This window comes from Marmota monax, unplaced genomic scaffold (assembly GCF_021218885.2).
Source record: "Marmota monax isolate L192 unplaced genomic scaffold, Marmota_monax_Labrador192_F-V1.1 WCK01_AAM20220418_F8-fsc00002, whole genome shotgun sequence".
Classification (NCBI taxonomy): Eukaryota; Metazoa; Chordata; class Mammalia; order Rodentia; family Sciuridae; genus Marmota; species Marmota monax.
This window is the reverse complement of record NW_026693571.1, coordinates 5,935,888-5,960,527: the sequence shown is the minus strand read 5'-3', so window position 1 is coordinate 5,960,527 and position 24,640 is coordinate 5,935,888. Positions and strand designations below refer to the sequence as shown.

Genomic DNA, 24,640 nt, shown 5'->3' with positions numbered 1-24,640 from the left:
CCAAGAGAAGAAAAAAAAAATGAAAAATCCACATTTAGACACAATTATCAGGAAATAAAGGTAAAATCATAGATAAAATTTTAAAGTTTCCATCCCAAAAGAACAAATAACAGAAAGAAAGAATCAAAGTACCCTCAGAGTTTTCAACAGTAACAATGGATTCAAGAAGACAACCAAGTACATAATTACTAGGTTAAAACATATGAAATTGTAGTTTTTGTAGGTCACAAGTATTTAAGGGAAAAAAACTCAGAGCCTAGAATTTTATTTCATTATTTTATTTCTTGCAGTGCTGGGGTTAAAACTCAGGAATTTGCCAATGCTAGGCAAGTACTCTGCCTCTGAGCTATATCCCCAGTCAAAAGTGAGAACTTTATAAAAAGTAGTCAGAGAAAGATAGATAGTAAATAGATCCACACTAACTCCAAAGTTACATTAGCACTACTCAAAGTAGCCTGACCTGAATGGTTCGTAATTGTATGCCATAAGTAACTTGTGCTAGAATGTAATTCAACAAATCAACTGTTTTAGTCAGCTTTTTCACTGCTGTGACTAAAGAATCTGATCAGCACAATTGCAGAGGAGGAAAAGTTTATTTGAGGGTTCAAGGTTTCAGAGGTCTTAGTCCATAGAAAGCCCGTTCCATTCCCTGGAGCTCAAGTTGAGGCTGAACATCATGAAGGGAGAATATGGCAGAGGAAAGTGGCTCATATGGTGATCAGAAAGCAGAGAGAAACTCGCCAGATACAAATACATATCCAAAGCCACGCCCCAATTCCCTCCTCCTCCAGCCACACCCTACCACTTCAGTTACCAGTCAATCCCTATCAAAGGATTAAATCACTGATTGGGTTAAGACTCTTACAAGCCAATCATTTTTCCTCTGAACCTTCTTGCATTGTCTCACATGTGAGCTTTTGAGGAACACCTCTCATCTAAACCATAGCATCAACATAATGTTTCTTCACTGAGAAAGTCTTGCAATAAATAAGACAAAATAACTAAACAAGTTTGCCTAATGACATAAGTGATTTAAATACTGAAGTAGCTGTTTCCCTCTGTTGAAAACTAGTAAGTTTGTGGACTGGAACCAGCTGCAGATGATACTCCAAATATTACTAGTCTAAATAATGTCACCCTAAGGAAAAAGGAAGATAGAAAGTGAAGGAGAGCATCTAGAGAAGAACAAAGGATTGTGAATGTTTTCTAAGAAGTTGTTTTACTGAAGGAAAGATTAACTATCACTTTTTAAGATGGCAAAAAAGGATTTAAAAGAGCAAAGAAAGAGTGGGATAAATGAATAATTTAAGATTGTAGGAACATATACAAATGTATCAATTATTATAATTTAAATCTAACTATTTGGGCTTGTTCTGTTTACAGGTCAAATTTTTTATAATTGACACATACAGTGTTTACAAGGAACGTACCTATGAGAACACACAAAAGTGTTCAAAAGAGATTTATCAAGTACATATTAGCAAAAACATACCTGGCATGTCTATATTAATAAATTCATTTTAAGAAAAAGGTATTAAAGTTGTAGAGGGTCTCTATATGATAATAAAATTTCAATTTATCAAGAAGACAAGAGTAACTTAAAACATATGTGCACCTAATAAAATAAGCCTAATATATGAAATGCAAAAAGTAAGAAAATAGCAAGAAGAACGTGAACCATTGAAGATTTCAACTATCACCCTGAATTGCTGATAGATGACTAACCAAAAATTGGCAAGACTAGAGAAGATCTGGAGAAAGCAATTACTAAACTTGATTTGTTTAAGAGCTCGGCATCTAATAAAAAGAGAAGGCATATATATTTCTCATTTTCTATACCATTAAAAAAACATAGATGAACTTTAAAGAATAGTATTACGAAAACCATAATCTGCTAACTAGTAAGTTTGTAGACTGAAATCTGCCTGCAGATGATACTCTGTAGGTTAAGTTAAAAATTAATATAGAAATTTCCTTAAAAACATGCTTACTAACTTGTATGCTAAAGATGAAACTATAATATAAAATTTAAATAAAATTAATTTAAATGAAAAAAAGTACTTCACAAAAGTAGAGTGGTACTTTGAGGGAAATTTACAATCCTAATTTTATATTAGAAAACAGAAAAATCCTCAAAATTAGCAAGCTACATATCTGACTTAGGATGTATGAAAAAGAAGATTACACTAAAACCTAACAAAATAAGAGAGATCTTAAAAATAAGAGTGGAAGACAAAAAGAAACCAAAACCAAACCAAAATAAAACAAAGATACTTGCTGATCTTTTGATCCACAAAGGCAAAAGGTTGTTCTTTGAAAAAACTAACCAAATAGGCAAGCCTTAGGCATGTATAATTATATCACAATGAATCCTGTTATTATGTATAATCATTAAGTACCAATAAAAAGTTTTTAACAAAAATTTTAAAGTAAATAAATAAGCACTTGAAATATAGCTTAGTAGTAGAGGGCTTCTGGGTTCAATCCCCAGGAGGGGGGGAGGGAATTTACAGAGATATTCAGCTGTTTGTAAATGCATCATCACCATGATCAGACCAACTTACCTTTGCTATAAACCGAAGAACTTTCTTTCCGACTCAATTTAAGATAAAGTTTGCTTTTCTTTTCACTATAAAATTCAGGATTTACAGCAGTAAACTTTTTTAGTTTGCCGTACTGTTTTCTCTGAAAGTCAAATCCTTTCCTGAAAAAAAGAATAAAAATAAAAATAAATTTGAATATTAAAAAATTTTTAAATCTTTTTTTAAAACACAACATAAAAACACAACTTTCATACATGCATATGAAAAATAAATATATTCCATCAAAGGAAGAAAACAGCAATATCACAGAATTGTCATCAATTGATTGGACTGATTGCAGTGCTGGGGATCAAACCCAGAACCTTGTACAAGCATTCTAGGCAAGCACTCTGCCACCGAACTACATCCCTAGTCCCTATCATCAGTTTTAAAAAGATGAAGATAGGAAAAAGTATCTAAAAAATAGAGAATATCAATTTCTATCACAGTAAAATAAAATTAATACTTGTCTCCACTATCTCCATATCTTATAGGTTACTGTGATCTTATAGGTTACTGTGATGATTAAATGGAATAAGACAAAATACTTAGAAGAAAACCTAGCATCTAAAAATTCCCAATAAATTATTATTACGTTACCATGCATATGGCATTTATACTTTTTTAGTAATCCTACTTCTATACCAGACATGCTTCTAAAATGTACCATTCTATCATCCTACAGGCTATACAGTTCAAGATTGTGAAAAATTATTATCTGGCACTTCCAAAAAATTATTCCTATGATTTGTTCAACAGAGTCCCCTGAGATTGTGAAGAACAGCCCCAACTATGCATAAAAATGGTTAGAAAAATAGCCTCCTTCCAGTTATTCTGATATTTCTGAAACTGCTTGATATTTAGAGAGGGTTAAAATAACCTTACAGACTCCTTTCATTTTAAACTTATAAAAACTAAAGTATTCTCTCTGTTAGATACTTTTCCATCTCAATCTCTTTTAAAGCTGTTGATAATCCTGTGAGGGCTGCTATCTTCTGATTTATATTATTTATTAATATATATTTATATATTACATATTTATTAATGTATATTATTTTCTGATAGTAATTACAGGCAATTATTTGGTACCATGAAACATACCTCACCAAAAGATGGCATTCCTCATAGAGTGGTATCTTTTGACTTCTTAAATACAAGGCAATACTCTTAATATCATTTAAAACCATGCTGGGTTGAGACTCTTCCTGTGTTAACCATCCAGGAGTTACTTCCTCAAGCCACTTGAAAAATTTACATTGATCCACTTTGGGTCTGTCACATGTATAAAAGAGACGACCCTAAGGAGGAAAAAAATATATTAAAATTTAGGGCTAGGGGTGTAATTTAGTGGAGGAGTACTTGCCTAGCATGCATGAGGTCCTGGGTTCAAAGCACAACACTTAAAAAAGAAAGAAAGAAAGAAAGAAAGAAAGGAGAAAAAAAAGATATTAAAATTTAGTAAGAAAGATATTTTTATTTTTATTTTTTTTAATTATGCTTGTCAACACTTATGAAGACTGCTTGGCCTTACTAATATACTCTACAAAGTCACAATACAACTTAATTTTTTAAATACTTTAAACAATATGATAAAACTTAAAACCATGTACTTTTCCATGTTTTCTCTTTATCAAAAAGAGAAAAAGATTATATTATTCTGAGAATGAAAACTTATTTGAAATTAACAATAAATTAAAATTTATTATTTCTTTGATAAAGTGTTCATTATAGACAATTTGAAATCTATCCAGAAAGAATAACAAGCAATATCTCTGCATTTCTTTTCCAGCTTTTTCCTCACTTACACAAAGACACATAAATGTATATAGTGGTCTTTTTAAAAAAAAACTTAGATGACACATTTTCTATTCTGTAATCTAATCATTACACCCAACAATATAGTATAAGCATGTAACCATGTCATGAAATAATCTTGAAAAGAAAACAAAGATTTTAGTAGCTATATGATATTTCATTCTTTATGGCTATGATATTAGTTATGAATTCTTGCTTTTGGTAACTAAATTTAAAATCAACTTTACATAATTAATGAAATAGGATATGCAAACAGGTTAAGAAAAAATAATAGGTTAAGAAAGCACAGTCTTGCAAATGAGTATAAGCTATCAACCAATACACATTTTACTAACCTGACTTTTTCCATGGTATTTTATCAGCAATATACATTAGGTCAATCTGATTTTCTATTCTTCTGGTGTTGTTAGGATTACAAAGTAGACTGATTACAGCTTTCAATTCTTTCTTTTTTTAAATTTGTATTTATTTATTTATTTATTTTTATTTTAAGGGCAGAAATACTGTGAATTGAACCCAGGGGTATTTTACCACTGAACCACACCCCAGCCCTATTTATTTGCTTTTTGGTTGTTTGTTTGTTTGTTTTGAGGCAAAGTTTTGCTAAGTTGCAGAAGCTGGCCTTGAGCTTTTGATCCTCCAGCCCAGTGTCCCAAGGATGGCATGTGCCAATGTGCCCAGACAACCTTCATTTCTTTCAGGCCCATTCCTGCATTCTTCTAAACCCTCATGTGGAACATATTCTCCTTCTCAGTGGTATCACTGTATCTTAGGCATATCCTTCCAGTTTACCAATTACAGTAATATAAAAAATTTTCTTTCATGTTATCTCTGTGTTCATTACCATGAGGTGAGTTCCAAAGTAATTTGAAAGTTAATCTTAACTCATATTTTTGTGTCCCAGAATACAGCTCATTCTTTTCATAAAAACTGAGTTTACTCTATTATTAGTTCCTAATGCTCAAACAGAAGGCTCCTAAATCAAGTCTCATTCTTCAAGCTTGCCATAAAGCAACAGTTACCCAATTATGCATAAGACAAGTATTAGGTGTGTGGAGGAACAATACCTTATTTGGACCTTCCTTTTTAACCATGACAAGTTTTGCAGGTTGATCATGATGACAGGATGGCAAATTATTTTCTACAGTTTTCATTTTCTCTCCTTTCAATGATGTGTAAAACGATATGTCAACTTTTGAAAGAGCTTTGTGTAATCTTTGTGCCAACTCAAACAGCAATATATTTAGATGTTCTAGAAAAAAGTAGATACAGTTGAAATTTAAATACAAAATAATTATGTGTTGTTGGAGGGGAAGGGAGGGGGCATGAGGTTAGAAATGACGCGACATTATTATCCAAAGTACATGTATGAAGACACAAATTGGTGTGAATATATTTTGTATATAACCAGAGATAAGAAAAATTGTGCTCTATATGTGTAATAAGGATTGTAATGCATTCCTCTGTCATATATAAATAAAAATAAATAAATAAAATATTAAAAAATAAAAATCCTTCTTTATTAAAAAAAAATGTTGTGTTTCTATCACATGTGCTCTATATTAGCCAAAATTGATAATAGCCTTTAAATAGAATCAAAATAAAACATAATACAAATATCCTTTGTTGTTATGGTGGTGGTGGTGGTAGAGGTACTAGGGACTGAAGCAAAGAGGATTCTTCCTCTGAGTTTCATTCAGGAATGTAACTATGAGACAGGGTCTTGCTAAGTGGCTCAGGCTGACTTCAAACTTTCGATCCTCCTACCTCAGTGAAGTGGCTGGGTTTACAGACATGAGCCAATCCAGTTTTTTAAGGTGGATTTGCCCTTGTATCTTTTTTTTTTTTTTTTTTTTTTTTTTTTTTTTTTAAAGAGAAAGAGAGAGAGAATTTTTAATATTTATTTTTTAGTTTTCGGCGGACACAGTATCTTTGTTTGTATGTGGTGCTGAGGATCGAACCCGGGCCGCACGCATGCCAAGTGAGTGTGCTACCACTTGAGCCACATCCCCAGCCCTGCCCTTGTATCTTGAAGCACTCAGACCTAATCATACATCATACTTAAATTTTTCCATTTAATTAAACAAGTCATGGAACACTTCTTCTTTTTTTTTTTTTTTGACCATATTTATCTCTGGTTGAAGAAGTTGCAAATGATTTTCCCCCTGATTTATACTTCTACATATGTTAACAAATTGCTGAAATGAACACAGAAATTTTATAATCATAATATCAATATCTTTTTTTCAAAAATGAAACTGAACAAATCAACATTAAGGGATCTGTTTTTTTTTAATTTTGATTTGTTATATATGACAACAGAGTGCATAAAATTCATATTACACATATAGAGCACAATTTTTCATGTCTCTGATTGTACACAAAGTAGAGTCACATCCTTCGTCTCTTCTTACGTGTACTTAGGTTAATGATGATCATCTCATTCTACCATCTTTCCTACTCTTTTCCCTCCCTCCCCTTTTCCCCTTTGCCCCATCTAGAGTTCATTTAATCTTCCCATCCCCACTGTCCCACAGCATATTATGGATCAGCATCCTTAAATCAGAGAAACCATTCGGCATTTGGGTGTTGGGGATTGGCTAAATTTCACTTAGCATAATAAAGGAATGTTTTAAATAGACAAAAATAGAAGCTAAACAAGTCACTTATATTGTTATAAAAAATATTTGATTTTTCACAATTTTGCATCACCCAGGGCCAAACCACTACAGAAAGCCCTCTCTCAGAGTCCTGCTTTTCCATACTCTCTGGAAATACTTCTATTTTAAAAAATGAAAAATTATGAGGTTGGGGCAGTAGCTCCGTGGCAGAGCACATGGCTAGCATGTGTGAGGCACTGGGTTCGATTCTCAGTACCAAATAAAAATAAACAAATAAGCTGGGCACAGTGGCTCAGGAGGCTAAGATAGGAGGATTGCCAGCCTCAGCAAAAAGTGAAGCACTAAACAACTGAGACCCTATCTCTAAATAAAATACAAAAAAAAGAGCTGGGGATGTGGCTCGGTGGTCAAGTGCCCGGTACCCAAAAAATAAAAAAATAAAGGCCTGCTGTTCATACACAACTACCAAAAAGAAAGAAAAACTATAATTTTAAATAGATAATTTTTAAAATTTTATAATTTTTCTGGTTTTTTTTTAAAGAGAGAGAGAGGGTTTTTTTTTTTAATATTTATTTTTTAGTTTGCGGTGAACACAACATCTTTATTTTATTTGTATGTGGTGCTGAGGATCAAACCCAGCACCTGGTGCATGCCAGGAAAGTGTGTTACCGCTTGAGCCACATGCCCAGCCCTCATTTTTTGTTTTTAAAGCTCTATTTTGATCAAAAGTTAGAATAATGGTTACTGTCAAAAACAAGTAAACACATGGAAAACAAATCTGAAGTGGAGAATTAATATACCTGAAAATTCAGAATACACTTTCCCATAGTTCTATTACACTAAGTGGCCATCAGAATAAAATAAAAATATAACAGTCATACCTATGATGCAAGAGGTAAAGGTTTGCTTATAATCAGCTGGAGACTGAAAAACAGTTGGTATGTGAATCTGCCTTTTGGGAAGATAAGCACATTTTACTTTTTGTCCACTTGGGAAGCATAGCTCCGAGCGGTTTATCTCCTGAAATGAAATGATTCAATTATAAAAGCTCCAAAAAAAAAAAAAAACAGTTTATCATTGAGGAAATTATTTTTTATAGATATGTTTAAGAGGGCTGGGGATGTGGCTCAAGCAGTAGCTTGCTCACCTGGCATGCGCGGGGCGCTGGGGATGATCCACAGCACCACATAAAAGTGAAATGGAGACATTGTGTCCACCAAAAAACTAAAAAATAAATATTAAAAAATTCTCTCTCTCTTTTTTTGTAAAAAAAAATAGATATGTTTAAGAAAATATACTAACTTTACTTTTGGTTTCTTGAGTCCATGAAAATTGTTTTCTAATTTTAAATGAGAATACAGATAGAGCCAGAATAACAATGCATAAGACTTTTAATTTTAAATAACATTTTTGGCTACCTCTTAATAAGTCCTTGAATTTTTTTTTCTCTCTCTTTTATTTTTTTTTTGTTTATATATAACATTAGGGTTAATTTTGACATAACTATAAAGACATGGAACATACTTTGCTCTAAGTCAGACCCTTGTACTTCCCTTTCCCTCCCTTCCTCTCACCCCTTGTTCCCTTCTCTCTACTCTACTGATCTTTCTGCTACTTACAGTTGCTGTTTTTTCCTAATTAGTGACTTGTATAATAGTGAGATTCACTGTCATATATCCATATATGTACATAGTAAAGTTAGGTCAGATTTATTCCACTTATCACTTATCAGATTTACTCCCTTATCATTTCCTCAATCCCCTTCTTCTACTCTTCTGATCTTTCTTCTATTTCGGTGGAATCCATCTTCCTCTTTACCCACCCCCCCTTATTTTGATTAGTTTCCACCTTTCAGAGAAAACATTCACCTTTAAATTTCTTGGTCTAGCTCATTAATTTTTTAATTTTTTTTTTTAGCCAGGAAAATGTAACTGAATGGATCATTGTATATCTCTATTTCTTGTTATAACTATAATAAGAATTATAACAAGGGGCTGGGGATATAGCTCAGTTGGCGGAGTGCTTGCCTCGCATGCACAAAGCCCTGGGTTGGATCCCCAGCACCACACACAAAAAAAAAGGAATTATAACCAGTGTATTATAAATGTACCATTACCCTAACAATAATCCAATTGAAAAATTGACTTCATAGTCATAAATAAAAACAAGAATGGTACTATTTATATTGGAAGTAGTCATTTCTAATACAGAAATAAGAGCTAAATTTATCAAATACTTATTATATGGAAGACATAGCACCAGATAATTTCAAACATACAATTTCATTTAACGTTCACAACTAGTAGGGAAGACTTTAAATCAAAGGAGATGACGTAACTATAGCTAGAGCTCTAGATCAAAAAATCCATATATTCCAAAGGTGAAATTGCACCTGTGTTTCTTTTGTTGAAATTTAGGCAGCAACTATTGGAAAAAAAGAGACTGGTGCATTTCCTCACCTGTAAATCCTGTGCACTGTAGTTGTAGCAGGTGGACTTTCCTAACACATTTTGACCCTCCTCAGATTTGGAAGTCTGCTTTAAACTCAAAGAAAGTGCATTCTTTCTGGAAACCAAATCTTGACTGCTAAAACCTTGCTGCTGTTGATAGAGCATGCCTTTTATCATTTGCAAATGCACAGAGTCTAAAGAACTTTCATTCAGAGCTTCACTCTGCCCTTCACAGGAGTCACTAAAATGCATCCCAGAAATAGCCTCATTGAAGAAGCCATCTGTTCCTAGATCAACTCTGTTTGGAGTAGTCAAGTTACATTGGGATGTATTTTCATATTTTAGCCACTTGCTTTGAGATTTTGTATTGAGCAGTGAAACATCCCCTGGAGTCATTTTCATAGCTTCTTCAGAGAAAGTTTCACTTTGGTCCTCAGACCCAAAGCTAAAGGGAAAAACTGCTGACTCTTCCTGCAAGTTGAACGTGGGGAAACCAGAAGACTCTGATGTGTCACAGTTGAACACAAATGAATAAGAATCTAAGTTAGGCAGTTCAGGAGAAGGAACTCCAGCTCTACTTACTAATGGGGGACGTTGAAGGTTTTTATTCTTCAGAGAACTAATTTTTTTCATTCCTGAAAGAAAACAATGCTGATGCTGATTAAATAGAAAATGTACTACCAGTCATCACCAAGGCTAAAGTACCAACTTGCTCTATAAATTATATATATATATATATATATATATATATATATATATATACACATACATATACACTTAAGTATATGCATATATATTTTTATTTCATTTAAAAATGGTTTTAATCTCAAAAATAAAAATTTCAAAGATATTTTATAGATTTTAAAACTTTAAGACTGATAAACTTGAAGTACTATTTTTTTTTAACTAAGGATTTTTTTCCTAAAATTCTGATATTATATTTATATAGAACTAATGGTTTCAAAGCATTTCAAAGCCAAGAAAGGATATATCATTCTCATTTTACAGATGAAACCAAAGGGGCCCAGAAGTAACTTATCTGCCAAGTGGCAGGATCATGATAAGAACCCAGAAAAAGGTTTTAATATTTATTTTATATTCATTCTCCAGAGACTGAATTTCATAGCTCACTTATGACTATGTGATTGTAACTTCCTTTATATGTTTATTATATTCATGAATGATCATGTTACTCTTCAGCATAAAGATTTTAGCTTTATTTTGATCTATTAGAATATTATAAGAATACAATTCTGATAAACTCATGGCAGATTTTTGCCTGAATGAGTTTTATAATTCCTCCTATCATCAGCTTTGGTATAAAGAGGCTCCTAGAAATGTAAGAAGCAATTAATATTTGTTGAATACTTAGAAATATAAATAATACTGTGTGGAAACTATGAAAGCTTAAAGTTTTCATCTGACAATGCTATAGATTCTTGTTGTATAGTAACGTACCTTTCAGACAACATTTCTGTTTTGTGGGAAATAAATTCTGGAGATCATTTGGGAAATAGTAAAGCAGTAGGTGAGTCAATGAATATTCTTTTATAAACTGCTGTGTTGTAATTCTAACAAGTTGGTCAAACAATACTGACAGAAAATTTAAAACTCCAATAAGGAAGTGAAAGATTGATGGCATAACTATAAAAATCATGTTAATCCCTTGCCATTACACTTATTGTAAAATACCTGCTCCTTCCATTCTGACTCCAAGCCACCTACTCATTCACATAAAACTTTTTTCCTCTTTATATCACCCACTTATAATCAAAAAATTTAAATATAACATCATCCTCACCCAACATAACTTCTGAATGAAGGGAATATATATTGATGAGATGATAAGAAAAGAGAGAGGAAGCCCAGCACAGTGGTGCATGCCTGTAATCCCAGCAACTCTGAAGGCTGAAGCAAGAGGATGGAAAGTTTGAGGTCATTCTGGGCAACTTATGCTCTGTCTAAAAAATAAAAAGGCTTGGGGATTTACCTAAGTGAAAAAACATCCCTGAGTTCAATTCCCAGTATCAGTTTTTAAAAAAGAAAAGGAAAGGAGAAAGAGGAAAATAAAAGTTAGTGGAAGACCTATAGAATAATAGTATACTTATTAAGAAGCAGGAAAGAATTTACAAGAATCAAAATATATGAAAACACTGAGGCCTGAGAGTGCAATGATGATATCAGAAGTTGAAGAGTTTCTTGATACTGCCAGAATCCCAAAGCAAAAAAGGAAACTAAGGTTATGCTAAGGTCAACCATCAGTGTTGAGGAGACATTTGCAATGAGTCATTCCTCCAAGAGAAAAAGTGGTCATAGAGAGGTTACACTGTGGAGTTACAACTGTGAGAAGTGTCAAAGACATTTTCAGTGGCATGTGATAAGACAGTTGGAGTGAGAAGAAAGAAGGAACTAGAAGGGAGTATTGTAATTGAGACCACTATCTAAAATAGAAAAAGTCAAAAGAAAGAAAAGATGTGGGAAGGCCTCAAGGGCTATGATACTGAATCTAGTTCCAAGATATTTTTGGTTAGTAACTATCTCTCAAATAAAAACTTCACTACATGGACTAATAGTGATTTGAGTAATATAGATTCCAAGCAGAGAAAGTCAAGGTCACCAGGTGAAGTTCTTGCTTTCAGGGACTCTTCAGAGAATTCTAGAACATCTTCATTTCTTGAGTTCAAAGAAAAAGTAGAAACAGGACTCAATGTAGAGAACTTTTGTTCTGGTGACTTCACCTATTCAGAAAGAAGAAACAAAATAACAGACAAAAATCTTAATACATTTTTTCCTTATAGTTTGAATGAATTTTAGTAATTTACATTATAAAAATAATGATTTCAGGGGCTGTGGTTGTGGGTGTAGCTCAGTGATAGAGCACTTGCCTTGCATGTGTGAGGCACTAGGTTTAATCCTCAGCACCACATAAAAATAAATAAATAAAATAAAGGTATTGTGTTATCTACAACTAAAGCAATTTTTTTAAATAACAATAATGATTTCAAGCACATTCTAAAGCTATGGTGAGGGCAAATTATCATAAAACTTCCTTCAAAAAGGACAGGATAATTCATTAAAATCAACAATAATAGAAGTAAAACAGAACACAGGGGCTGGAGTTGTAAACATGTGTGAGGCACTGGGTTCAATCTTCAGCACCATATAAAAAAATAAATAAAACAAAACAAAGGTATTGGGTCCATCTACAACTAAAAAAAAAATTAAACAAACAAACAAACAGAGAATACAAAGTCTTCAGATTTATTTGAAGTGGGTCCAATTCTCATTAAGAGAGAATTGGGTTATGAGGATTTGGTTCTAAAGATCAGTTACTACCGTGAGAGACTCAGGTTTCATATTTGGACTTGTGAAAGTTTAAATTCCTACACATAGTTTTCTCTTATGTCCTCAGATCTGGGGTTTATCTATACTTGACTGAAACTTCAACACATTGTTCCTCAATAAGTGACTTTTTAAATATATCCCAATTCACTACTATTTTCATTAGATCGGCCTTTAATTTTGCTGATGCTAATTCCAGAAATAAACCATCTTAAAAGCTAATATGATGATCATATTTAATATGTTTGTATAAACAGAATTTAAAAATAGACATTTAGAGATGTTAGGAGTGGATTCTGATAGGAGTGGGATCAGAGGCTGTTTTACTTGTAATTTCATACTTTTCTGAATGGTTTGAACTTATAAAAATAAATATGCTTGTATGTATGTATGTTCATTTTGTTTCTTTTTTAATAAATATACAATATACATTTATACATTTAGGGTTGGGGTGTATCTGTGCTTGCCTGGCAGGTGCAAAGCTCTGAGTTTAATCCCCCGTACCACCAAAAAAAAAAAAAAAAGAAAAAGAAACCCAACAAAACCAGAAACTACACACACACACACACACACACACATATGTACATATACATTTTTTTAAAAAACATTTTCTTGATTAGCTACTGGGTTTGGGGTGTTGTGCTAGGAAGTAAGAATGAGAAAATGAATATTCATGGTCTCCACGAAAGGGGCTCATTCTAGTGAAAGATACAAACAAATGGGAAATTATAACTTGATCAACATGACAATAATAGCTTTTCTATATTATCAAGTTCTTACTATGTACCAGGGACTGTTCTGAGCACTTGCTATTGTTAACTTTAATCCTTACCATAGCCATATGAAGTATATACTCTTATTTCCCTTATTTTGCAACTGATGGAACTAAGAAAAAAAGCAGAAAACAGTAGACTTGCTTAAATTCATCCAGCTTATACACAGCAGAGTTGGGAATTTAAAACTGGGCAATTTAGACTGCATTTCCCATTGGATAAAAATTATAATAAGAGAAAATGCTGATTGAATATTCTACCGTGTTCCCCTACTCCTACTACCTTCTCCACAAACTTGCCAGAATTCTTTTTAAAATTTCAGTTCAAGTATTTAACCTCTCTGATCAAACCCTCTAATGGCTCTCAGACTCTTTCAAAGTACGAGGCAGCTCTTCAAGTGTCCTCTGTGGCCCTATCTGACCAGTCTACTTTCTACTCTTTTGTTGGGGGTAGGAGGTGGTGTCAGGGGAAAGTACTGGGGATTAAACTAAGGGGTGCACAACCACTGAGCCACATCCTCAGCCCTATTTTGTATTTTAGAGACAGGGTGTCACTGGGTTGTCTAGTGCCTCACCATTGCTAGGGCTGGCTTTGAACTTGTGATCCTCCTGCCTCTGCCTCTGGAAGCGCTCGGATTACAGGCATGCACCACCAAGCCCGGCTTCCTGCTCTTTGACCTCACTTCTACCACTCTCCCTCTCGCTCATTCCTAACTCACTCCACGGCAGCCCTGCTGTTCTACAAACTGACCAGCCTTCTCTTGCCTCAGAACCTTTGCATTTGTTATTACCTGTGCCTGGAATATTCTCCCTTCCTTCACCTAGTTCTCTACTCCAATGTTATCTTACTGAAGAGGCCTGACCTTACCTACTTAAATAGAACTCCATCCTCACCTGCATTCCCTAACTTTCTTACATAGCTATATGATTCTCCTCAGCACCCAAAACCTTGAGTAGTGTATATTTTCATTGTCTGTCTCCTTTTACTCCTCCTTTATGAGGACAGAATTTACCTGTTTTATTCACATGCTTATCTTGATAGTGTAACATAAAGAAATGTCTGCTGAATGAATGACTGACTAAATATGCCATTCTTTTTCATGAGTTTGCCATGTCAATTTTCTTACCTCTCACTCATTCTTTGTTTCTCTAAACTGTTTTTTACAAAACCTTACCATTTAAATGAAACTGATCTTGCCAAGGTCACCAATGACCTCTGAGTTGCTAAATGAAATAGGATATATTTCTGTTCTTATTTTATTGGCTATTTCAACAATAATTGATCTGTCTCCATTCTGAGAATGGGAGATAACCCAGGCTCTCTACTCTCTATACTTTTTAAATAAATCCATCCATTCCCATTGCTTTAAACTTTTCGTTGTGCAAATAAATGTACAAACATCTTCTCTGGAACAAATCCATGTACTCTAATATCTCTACTTGTCTTTTTCACAGGCATTCCTTATCTCTGTCTACATACTCACCAAAGCTGCTGCTCCCTACTATGGACAGAATTATGTGCCCCCCAAATTCACATGTTGAAGCCATACCTCTCAATGTGACTGTTCTTAGTGACAGGGCCTTTAGAAGAAAGCTCAGGCAAATGAGGTCATTAAGTATGAGACCCTGATCTGATATCAGCAAAGACATCAAAGATCCCTTACTTTCTTCTTTATATGTGTTTGCACACATGCTCTCTCTTTCTCTCACCCTCCCATTGTTCTTCTCTCTCTGCCCTCTCCAAGGCACACAACAAGGAAAGGCCGTGTGAGGACATAGCAAGAAGGCAGCCATCTGCAAGGCATGAAGAGGTCCTCACCAGAAATTGAGTCATCTGGAACTTTGACCTCAATCTTAGGAAAGTCTCTTCAAAAAATGATGCAGGAAAATGGATATCCATATACAGAAGAAAGAAACTAAAAACTATGCAACTGGTAAAATAAAATGGGAAACATTGTGGAACATTGGTTTGGGCAAAGTTTTTTTTGGATATGACCCTAAAAGCATAGGCAACAAAAGAAAAAACTGACAAATGGGGTTATATCAAATCAAAAAGCTTCTACACAGTAAAGGAAACAAGAGAGTGAAGAGAAAACCTACAGAATGGAAAAAAATATAAACAAACTATTTATTCAACAAGGGATTAATATCAAGAATATATTTACTCAACAGCAAAAAGTAAAATAATCTGATTTTAAAATGGGTAAATAATCTGAATAGACATTTCTTTAAAAAAAATAATAATCCAAATGGCCAACAGGTATATGAAAAAATCCTCAACTTTATTAACCATCAGGAAAACAAAAATCAAAACCACAATGGCATATCATCTTTGCCCCAGTTAGAAGGGCCATTACAGAAACACACACACACACACACACACACACACACACACAAATGCTAGAAGGATGCAAAGGGGAACTCTTATCCACTGTTAGTGGGAATGCCAATTAGTAAAACTATTATGGAAAATATTAGAACAGAACTATGAGATAACCCAGTGATCCTATTACTGGGTATACAGCAAAAGGAATTGAAATCATTATGTCAAAGAAACATCTGTACTCCCTAAGTACTGCAGCACTATTCATGATAGCCAAGATAGGTATATACTGATGGATGGATGGATAAGGAAACTCTGGTGTACTCACACAATGGAATATTTTCAGCCATAATAAATGATGAAATTCCATCATTTGCAGTAATATGGATAGAACTGGAGGACATTATGTTAAGTGAAAGAAGTCAGGTACAGAAAAACAAATAGCACACATTCTCACTTATATGGAAACTGAAACATTTATTTTACAGAATTAGAGAATGCAATAGTGGTTACCAGAGCTTGGGAAGGGTTTGGGGGAGAGAAAAGGGGAGATGATGAGAGGATAGCTAACGTGTACAGAGGTACAGCTAGACAGGAGAAATAATTTCTAATATTCTATAACACAGATGATGATGATAATAGACAAATTAATTGAATATTTCAAATAGCTAGTAAGATTCTGAATGCTTCCAACACAAAGAAGTGATAAATGTCTGAGATGACAGATATGATAATTACTCATTATATATCGTATACATGTAATGAAATGTAACGCTAAACCCCATAAATATGTATAATGTCAATTATAAATAAAAATACATTTTCAAAAATGAATCAAAAATAAGTCTAAGTGAAGATGAAGAAGTTTTAGAGATCTGTTTTTAAACAATGAAAATATGCTTACTACCACTGAATTGTATACTTAAAAATGGTTAATATGGCCAGATGCAGTGGTATAGGCATGCAATCCCAGCTACTTAGGAGGCTGGGGCAGGAGAAGAGAAAGTTCAATACAAGCCTAAGCAATTCAGTGACACCCTATCTCTAAATAAAAAGGGATGGGGATGTAGCTCAGTGATAGAGCACCTGCCTATCACACATGAGGCCCTGGGTTTAATCCCCAGTAATACCAAAAAAATAAATAAATAAAAAGAAAGGCATAGCAAATAATTATATAAAATGAAATAATTTAAAAATCTAAAACTGGAAAAAAGTGGTTAATATGATAAATTTTATGATATATGTTTTTGCCACAATAAAAAGGTTGTTTTAATGTTTTTCAAAGTCTAAATAAGGGCTGGGAATATAGCTCCGGTGGTAGAGTGCTTGCCTCACATACACAAGGCCCTGGGTTCAAACCTCAGCACCACCAAAAAAAAAAAAAAAAAAAAAAAAAGTTGAAGTAATAAGGTATTCTATAATGTTTAACTGACTACTTTTCTTCTGAGTGCCATATAATGATAGAGTCTTAAAATGATAGTATTTTGGGGCTGGGGTTGAAGCTCAGTGGTAGAGCACTTGCCCCGCATGCATGAGGTCCTGGGTTTAATCCCCAGTACCCCATATAAATAAACAAATAAAAATAAAAGATATTTTTTAAAAAAATGATAGTATCTTAGAATTTGATGAAACACAGAATATTTTTTAAAGTTCAGAGACTGCTATATGTTAGTAATACATCACACATATTTAAGAAGGCACTTATCTCTCTTGGCAGCTTTAGTTATTTTGCTTGAAAACATTTTTTTTTATAGACTTAGGATATTTAACATATAACCATAACTGGTATTTGTGAAAGTAGTAAGAAATAAAACAAATGGGCATAAGTTTCTTTTTCAATATAGAATACTCTAATTTATTCATCTGTCAAAAAACAGACAGATTGAAAAACAGAAACTCCATCTTTGATTTATGGTTCCTGTCAATATACTCCTGTACTACTACTAGTACTTCTTTTTTTTTTTTTCTTTTAATTTCTTTTTTAGTTGTAGATGGACACAATACCTTTGTTTATTTATTTTTTTAATGTGCTGAGGATCAAACCCAGTGCCTCACACATGCTAGGCGAGCACTCTACCACTGAGCCATAACCCCAGCCCTGCTGTACTTCTTTTTCTTTTTAATATATTTTTTTAGTTGTAGATGGATACAATATCTTCATTTTTATTTGTTTATTTTTATGTGGTGCTGGGGACCGAACCCAGGGCCTCATGCATGCAAGGCAAGCGCTCTACCACTGAGCTACAACCCCAGCCCATCTTGTACTTCTTTTGTACAAAGATTTAACTATAATCTCTATATAAAATAATATTGACATAAATAAAATAATTTGCCAAAATACAACCATAAAAATATCTTTACCTGCAAGAAGTCAGTCTGCATACAAGTGCTAAGCAACTCTGGTGTCAAAAAACAAGTATCTGGCATGAAGTTTTGATATTCCATGCTATCTGGAAACTGGCTGTATACTAGCTGTGAGCTCTGTCCTCTGACCATTACACCACTAGTAGCTGATCCTTTCAGTTGGTGTCCTTGAAACTCAACAGGCTATAGGTAAATTGTTAAGAATAAGCATATATCAACATATATATTCACAATGTATTTACACAGATAACAACATATAACTCAGATTTTTATTAAATATTCTCTATGTAAATAAGTACTAGAGAGGACTAATTTTTAAAATTAGGATGTACTCATTACTCTAAAACAAATGTTAAGGATAGCTAATTTAAAGAGCGTAGATTTAAAACTACATTCAAGTAAATTTAAATTTACACATAGACTTAAAACTACATCAATAAGTATGAATTTTTCATTATTATAGAGTATAATGATGAGAATGGCTGACTAAGCCAGAGAGACTATTTCTTTCTCTCTGTTTCACTATACATCACACAAATATGCAACACACACACATTATATATAACACATTATATATAACGTATACATGTTATATACTACAGTGAAGTTTTTCTGCATCTGTATATTAATATACTCTATTGAGAGCAAAGACCTTTTTTGCTTTATCTAGGTGTAACCTGCATTTATAATGCTTAGCATACAGGGAACAATCAAACATATAATAATAGAAAGGGAAGAAAGAGAAGAAACACAGAAATATTTTCCTTTGCTTGATGGATTTGTAGACTATCAGGCTTCACTATAAGATGAAAAGTTTGTACCCTGCATCCAGCAGAAGATCCAGTCTTACTGCTCTCAGAGCAAAGGCTTAAGAGTATGATTCCAATGGAGACTTGATTCTCAGAGTCTTTGATCTCTTCAGAATTGTATGCAAAGCTTCAAATAACTCTCTGCTGCCCTCCTGAGGGTGTTAGCAATTTTTACTCCAAACAGTAACAAAACCCACCCAGAATGTATGTGAAAATTGCTAATGGGGCCAAAGAAATGTCCATGAAGAGTTCAGTTATTTCTAACAATGAATTAACAAAATAACAATAATACATAATCTAAGTATACTGTTATTCAAAAATGAACATTCGAATCACAATTTAAAAGGAAAATCAGGGTTTTAGCTCAGCAGTAGAACGCTTGCCTCACATGGGAGGCACTGAGTTCAATCCTCAGCACCACATTAAAAAGAAAAAAAAAAAAAAGAAGGAAAATCAAAGCTAAATGCCCTTTTATATAGTGTTTTTGTTGAGATATTCTTCTGAATTTAAAAACATACATGTTACAACTGTTAAAAATCCTGAATAGTTCTGCTTTGTTTGATGGGGAATATCCATTCCCCACAAGGAAACAGTTGCTTTGTCTACTATGTTGCCATACAGATCTCTTTCAGAGTTTTTAGAAAGTACACTATTTTGAAACCCAATCCTTTACATGCTATTGTTGCTGCTATTTTTCCCCCAGTACTGGGGATTGTCACTTTAAAATTAAGCTATATCCCCAACTCTTTTTTTTTTAAAACTTTGTTTTTTAGTTGTAGATGGACACAATACCTTTATTTATTTATTTATTTTTATGTGGTGCTGAGAATCAAACCCAGGACCTCACACGTTCCAGGCAAGCACGATGCCACTGAGCACAACCCCAGCCCGATCCCCAACTCTTTTTATTTTTTACTTTGAGAGAGGGTCTTGCTAAGTTGCTGAAGCTGGGCTCAAACTTTTAATTCTCCGGCTCAGTCTCAAGAATAGCCTGAATTACCGGTGTATGTCACCATGCCTGGCCTGTTTCTGCATATTTTTGATGTAGAGAAGGTACACTACTTTTAGAGCTTGGACTACATGTATCTATATATCCAGTCAAAAGTAGAAGTGGAAGAGTGGACTATATGTTAAAGATTCTTGTTTTGTATGTCATAGAAAAGCCTTAATGTACTGTACCTAGCCTTAGGTTCATCCCCTAGTATATATTTATGGATACTGCTTACACTGTATTATTAGCTCATTAATATTACAGAGAAGGTTCAAGACAAAAAAAAGGAGGCAGCCAAGGAATCATTAAATAGTCTTTTATTATTAAAATCAGGCTAATTTATTATGTCCACTAATCTGCCTATAAAAATTAATACCTGCTTAACACACACACACACACACACACACACACACATATATACACACCGGGAAAAGACAGAGTTACACAAATCAATGTTCTTCACAAATTTTACCTAGGGTCACAGGTTTTTCTTTCTATTTGTTTAGGAATAACAGCTAGAAATGCAATCTCTTCTTCACTTCCCAAGGAAAAGAACTAAGATAAAATATCAGTAAGTTCTAGTTATTTATCTATCTTAGTAGACTAGTTCTGCAGGTGGTTCATAATTTTGATGGTAAAATACTTACCTAACTTAATGCTAAGTTTTTTTCTTTGAAAATACAAACTATCCCTGGCCAAAAAAAAAAAAAAAAAAAGGTTCTAACAGATAAGATACTTTGCCAATTAATTTAAAACTCAGCATATTACAAAAGTCTGGTCTTAAATTTTTAATTAAATCTATTAACCCTATAAAGAATTATTAAGTATATAATAAGTTACCTATCAAACCTACTACTATGATAATATGGATCATTTAATTTAAAAATTAGTATGATCCTACCAGGAACCATGGTACATGCCTATCATCCCAGCTACTCAGAAGTAGGATCACAAATTCCAGGCCAAAAAAAAAAAAAAATTCCAGGCCAGCCTGTCTCAAAACTAAAAAATGAAAAGGTCTGGGAATGTAGTTAAGTGGTAGAGTACTCCTGGGTTCAACCCCTACTGCCACACAAACAGAGAAAACATTTTGTCAATAGAATAGGTTAAATAATGTGTTTTTTCAAATAATGGTCACTCTTCTTTGCTAACACAAAGATAAGCACAATTGCCAAAAGAGTAGTTCTTAAAAATATTCAATTACATTTTAGAATCAGAATTTTCTGACAGTGAATTTTATTTATTTTTTATTTTACTTTTTCCATATTTTTAACTGGTACATTATAATTATACATAATGATGGGATTCATTGTAACATATCCATACATGCACACAAAATGTAATATAATTTTGCCAATATCATTCCCTAGTATTTCCCCTTACCCTCCCTTCCTCTTTCCCCCTCTTCTCTACTTTTTCCCTCTACTCTACTGATCTCTCTTCAATTTTCATGAGATTCACCCCACATCTTTCTCTTCCTTTTTCATCTCCTTCTCTATAGTTTCTATATGTAAGAGAAAATATACCACCCTTGATTTTGACTCATGTGACTTAACATAATGTTCTCAAGTTCCATCTATTTTCCTGCAAATGACATAATTTCATTCTTCTTTATGGCTGAATCAATTGACATAATGAATTTTAGAAATCAGCATAGTACTTTCTCTGATGAAACAGCTCCATTACTATGTGTAGCCAATTATATAGAAATAAAGAGGTGGCAATAAGTGTATCTTTGAAAAGAATCAAGTTTTAAAAGTTCCTTCTATCACGAACATACATGAAAATGTTATTTTCAGACAGCTGTAATAAGAGTCATTAAAAAATACAAATGAAGCTGGGCCCAGTGACACATGTCTATAATCCCAGTGGGTCAAAAGGCTGAGATAGGAGGATCCCGAGCTTAAAGCCAGCCTCAGCAAAAGTGAGGTGCTAAGCAACTCAGTGAGACCCTGTCTCTAAATAAAATACAAAATAGGGCTGGGGATGTGGCTCAGCAGCAGATTGTCCCTGAGTTCAATCCCTAGTACCCAGAAAAAAAAAAAATGAACTTCTATTTAAATTCTAAAAACAGATTAATTTTTTTTTTTTTGCTGTGAAAGACTGTAAGATCTTTTTCATTATTACTAGATCACTACAGATTTTTTTAAATGTGATATATTTATTTTAAATGGAAACTCATTCAGGGGAAAAACAGTGATAGTGTTTATATGCAGTTTATACTTTGTAAAACTCCTTGAAAAGATTTAAAACTATTTTTTCAAGGGAAAAAAATAAGCATGTTATCATTTGTTAGCTAAATTACTAGTTGCTAGTTGTTCAAGATTTTATACATTTATCTTGTTATATAAAGGCGAACAAAAAATGGCAAGTCACCAAAACACAAATGTTTTTGTTTTGCTTGTTCTGCTTTAAGCAAGTGAGCTGCAGGTGCGATTATTAACAAAATTCACAATGCTTATAAAAGTAACTTTGTGAATTTGTTATTTAACCAAATGTACTGATTATGTGGAACCTTTATACAAAAGGCAGCAGGTTCATCTAACAAGTAAAGGGTAATTAATTACAAATGAATTTGAACACTGAAAACATATAATGCAAACTTAAAATATATGCTATACCTACTATACAAATATAATTTCTGAAGTTGGGGATGTAGCCAGTGGCAGAGAGCTTGCCTAGCCAACAAAAAATCCTGGATTCAATTCCCAGTACCACAGGGGGAAAAAATATACGTGTGTGTGTGTGTGTGTGTGTGTGTGTGTGTCCCTGAGTTCAATCCCCAGTACCCACACAGTAAAAAAATACAAAAAAACATATGTGTTGTATATATACATACATATATACGTGTGTGTGTGTGTGTGTGTGTGTATAATTTCTGGCTGTTTTACATTATAAAAGATAACTCACCTGCAGAGACCGAAATGGTTCACTTGGCTCAACTTCATCTTCTTTTAATATCTTAGAAATAGAATAATAACATAAGATTAATTAAAGGCAATAATAATTTACCAAAAAAATACAATTTTCTATGAGCATAAGAAATGCAAAATAACACCATTAACAATAAATAAAAACCAAAATGTTGGTAAACGGTATTTTCACTTAGCAAAAATTTTAAATTCTTTCACAGTAAATGAAGTGGAAATAAATATTCTAATTGTAAAACATTCAAGATTTTCATATTTGACAATATGAAGAAACTAAGAAAGTTGTTTCCAGCCTTCTAACTAACTAATTCCATTTCTAGGAATAAATCCAAGGAAAGAACTTAAAGTGCACACCAGAAATGTTATTTATTTATTTATTTATTTATTTTTGAAGATATAGAACACTTTATTTCAAATTTTTTAATAGACAAGGTATGCATTATTAATAATTTATAAAAGTCATATGAATAGATGATAGAACTGTAGAAAAATGAGGAACATGGTCATGAGGTGCTGCCTAAAGACTATCATTCCTCTTTAGAATTGCTGTACTCTTTACTCTTCTATCCTAAAACATTATCAATGATCTAATACAATGGAAGACAGAAAATGAGTATCAACCAACCTTCTCCTTCATAAACCCTTTTGCCAGAGCAGCTAAAAATTAAAAATTAGAAGTAAAAAGAAGAAATTGCTATGCAAAGTACATGTATGAAGACATGAATTGATGCAAATATACTATGTATACAATCAGAGATATGAAAAAATGTGCTCTACATATGTAATAAGAATTGTAATGCATTTTGCTGTCATATATAAATAAAAAAAATTTACTTAAAAGGTATTGTGTTCAACTACAATAAAAAAATAATTTTTTTTTAAAAAGAAGAAATTGCATTTCTTTATTCTTGGTGTAAAGTTGAACTAATAATAATACCTACTTCATAATATTGTTCCAAGGGATAAATATTAAATACATTTTATAAGTGTAAAGATTAGAAGAGTATCTAGTAAATACTTCATGTATATTATAAATACCAATATTGTTATCATCATTATAGTCTCCACTTAATATGTTTATAAGTATAAATGGTGTCCTCTGATAATCTCCTTGTCTTTAGTCATGTACCCTAATAACCTTTTCTCCCACCTCACCACCAGAAACTACATAAAATACAAATACTATCATCTTTTATGCTCCAATTTTTTGAACGGTACTCTTACCCACAAGAGGCTTATTCTGGATCTACAGTATTGCCTTGGATCTAATCTAGGCCTTTAACTTCTATTCTTATTTCTACTGCTCACCACAAACTCCCTTTTTTTGTAATTTTTTTTTATTTTGATTTGTTACATATGACAACAGAATGCATTACAATTCATATTATACATATAGAGCACAATTTTTCATATCTCTGGTTGTACACAAAATAGAGTCACATCCTTTGTCTCTTCTTACATGTACTTAGGTTAATGATGACCATCGCATTCTACCATCTTTCCTACCCCTATGCCCCTCCCTTACCTTCCCTCCCCTTTTCCCCTTTGCCCTATCTAGAGTTCATTTAATCCCCCTCATCCTCAGTGAAGTGTTATTTATTACTAGCAAAATGCTAGAAAAAATCTAAATGTCCAAACCAG

The 24,640-nt window shown here is 33.1% G+C and overlaps 1 protein-coding gene across 9 annotated transcripts in view; it reads right to left on the bottom strand.

The window, feature by feature from the left end:
- Positions 1-24,640, bottom strand: part of Zgrf1 (zinc finger GRF-type containing 1) — an 86,243-nt gene that overhangs the window by 34,296 nt on the left and 27,307 nt on the right. For 7 of the 9 annotated variants that reach the window (XM_046458988.2, XM_046458983.2, XM_058583764.1 and 4 more), the window contains 8 exons: positions 22,980-23,030; positions 18,267-18,452; positions 12,086-12,206; positions 9,478-10,103; positions 7,900-8,038; positions 5,465-5,649; positions 3,684-3,880; positions 2,565-2,704 (listed from right to left, as the gene is read on the bottom strand). In XM_046458988.2, coding sequence (XP_046314944.1) covers positions 2,565-2,704; positions 3,684-3,880; positions 5,465-5,649; positions 7,900-8,038; positions 9,478-10,103; positions 12,086-12,206; positions 18,267-18,452; positions 22,980-23,030 — 1,645 coding nt within the window. The remainder of the gene's footprint in view (positions 1-2,564; positions 2,705-3,683; positions 3,881-5,464; positions 5,650-7,899; positions 8,039-9,477; positions 10,104-12,085; positions 12,207-18,266; positions 18,453-22,979; positions 23,031-24,640) is intronic. The other 2 variants (XM_046458987.2, XM_046458985.2) reach the window with 2 other exon arrangements.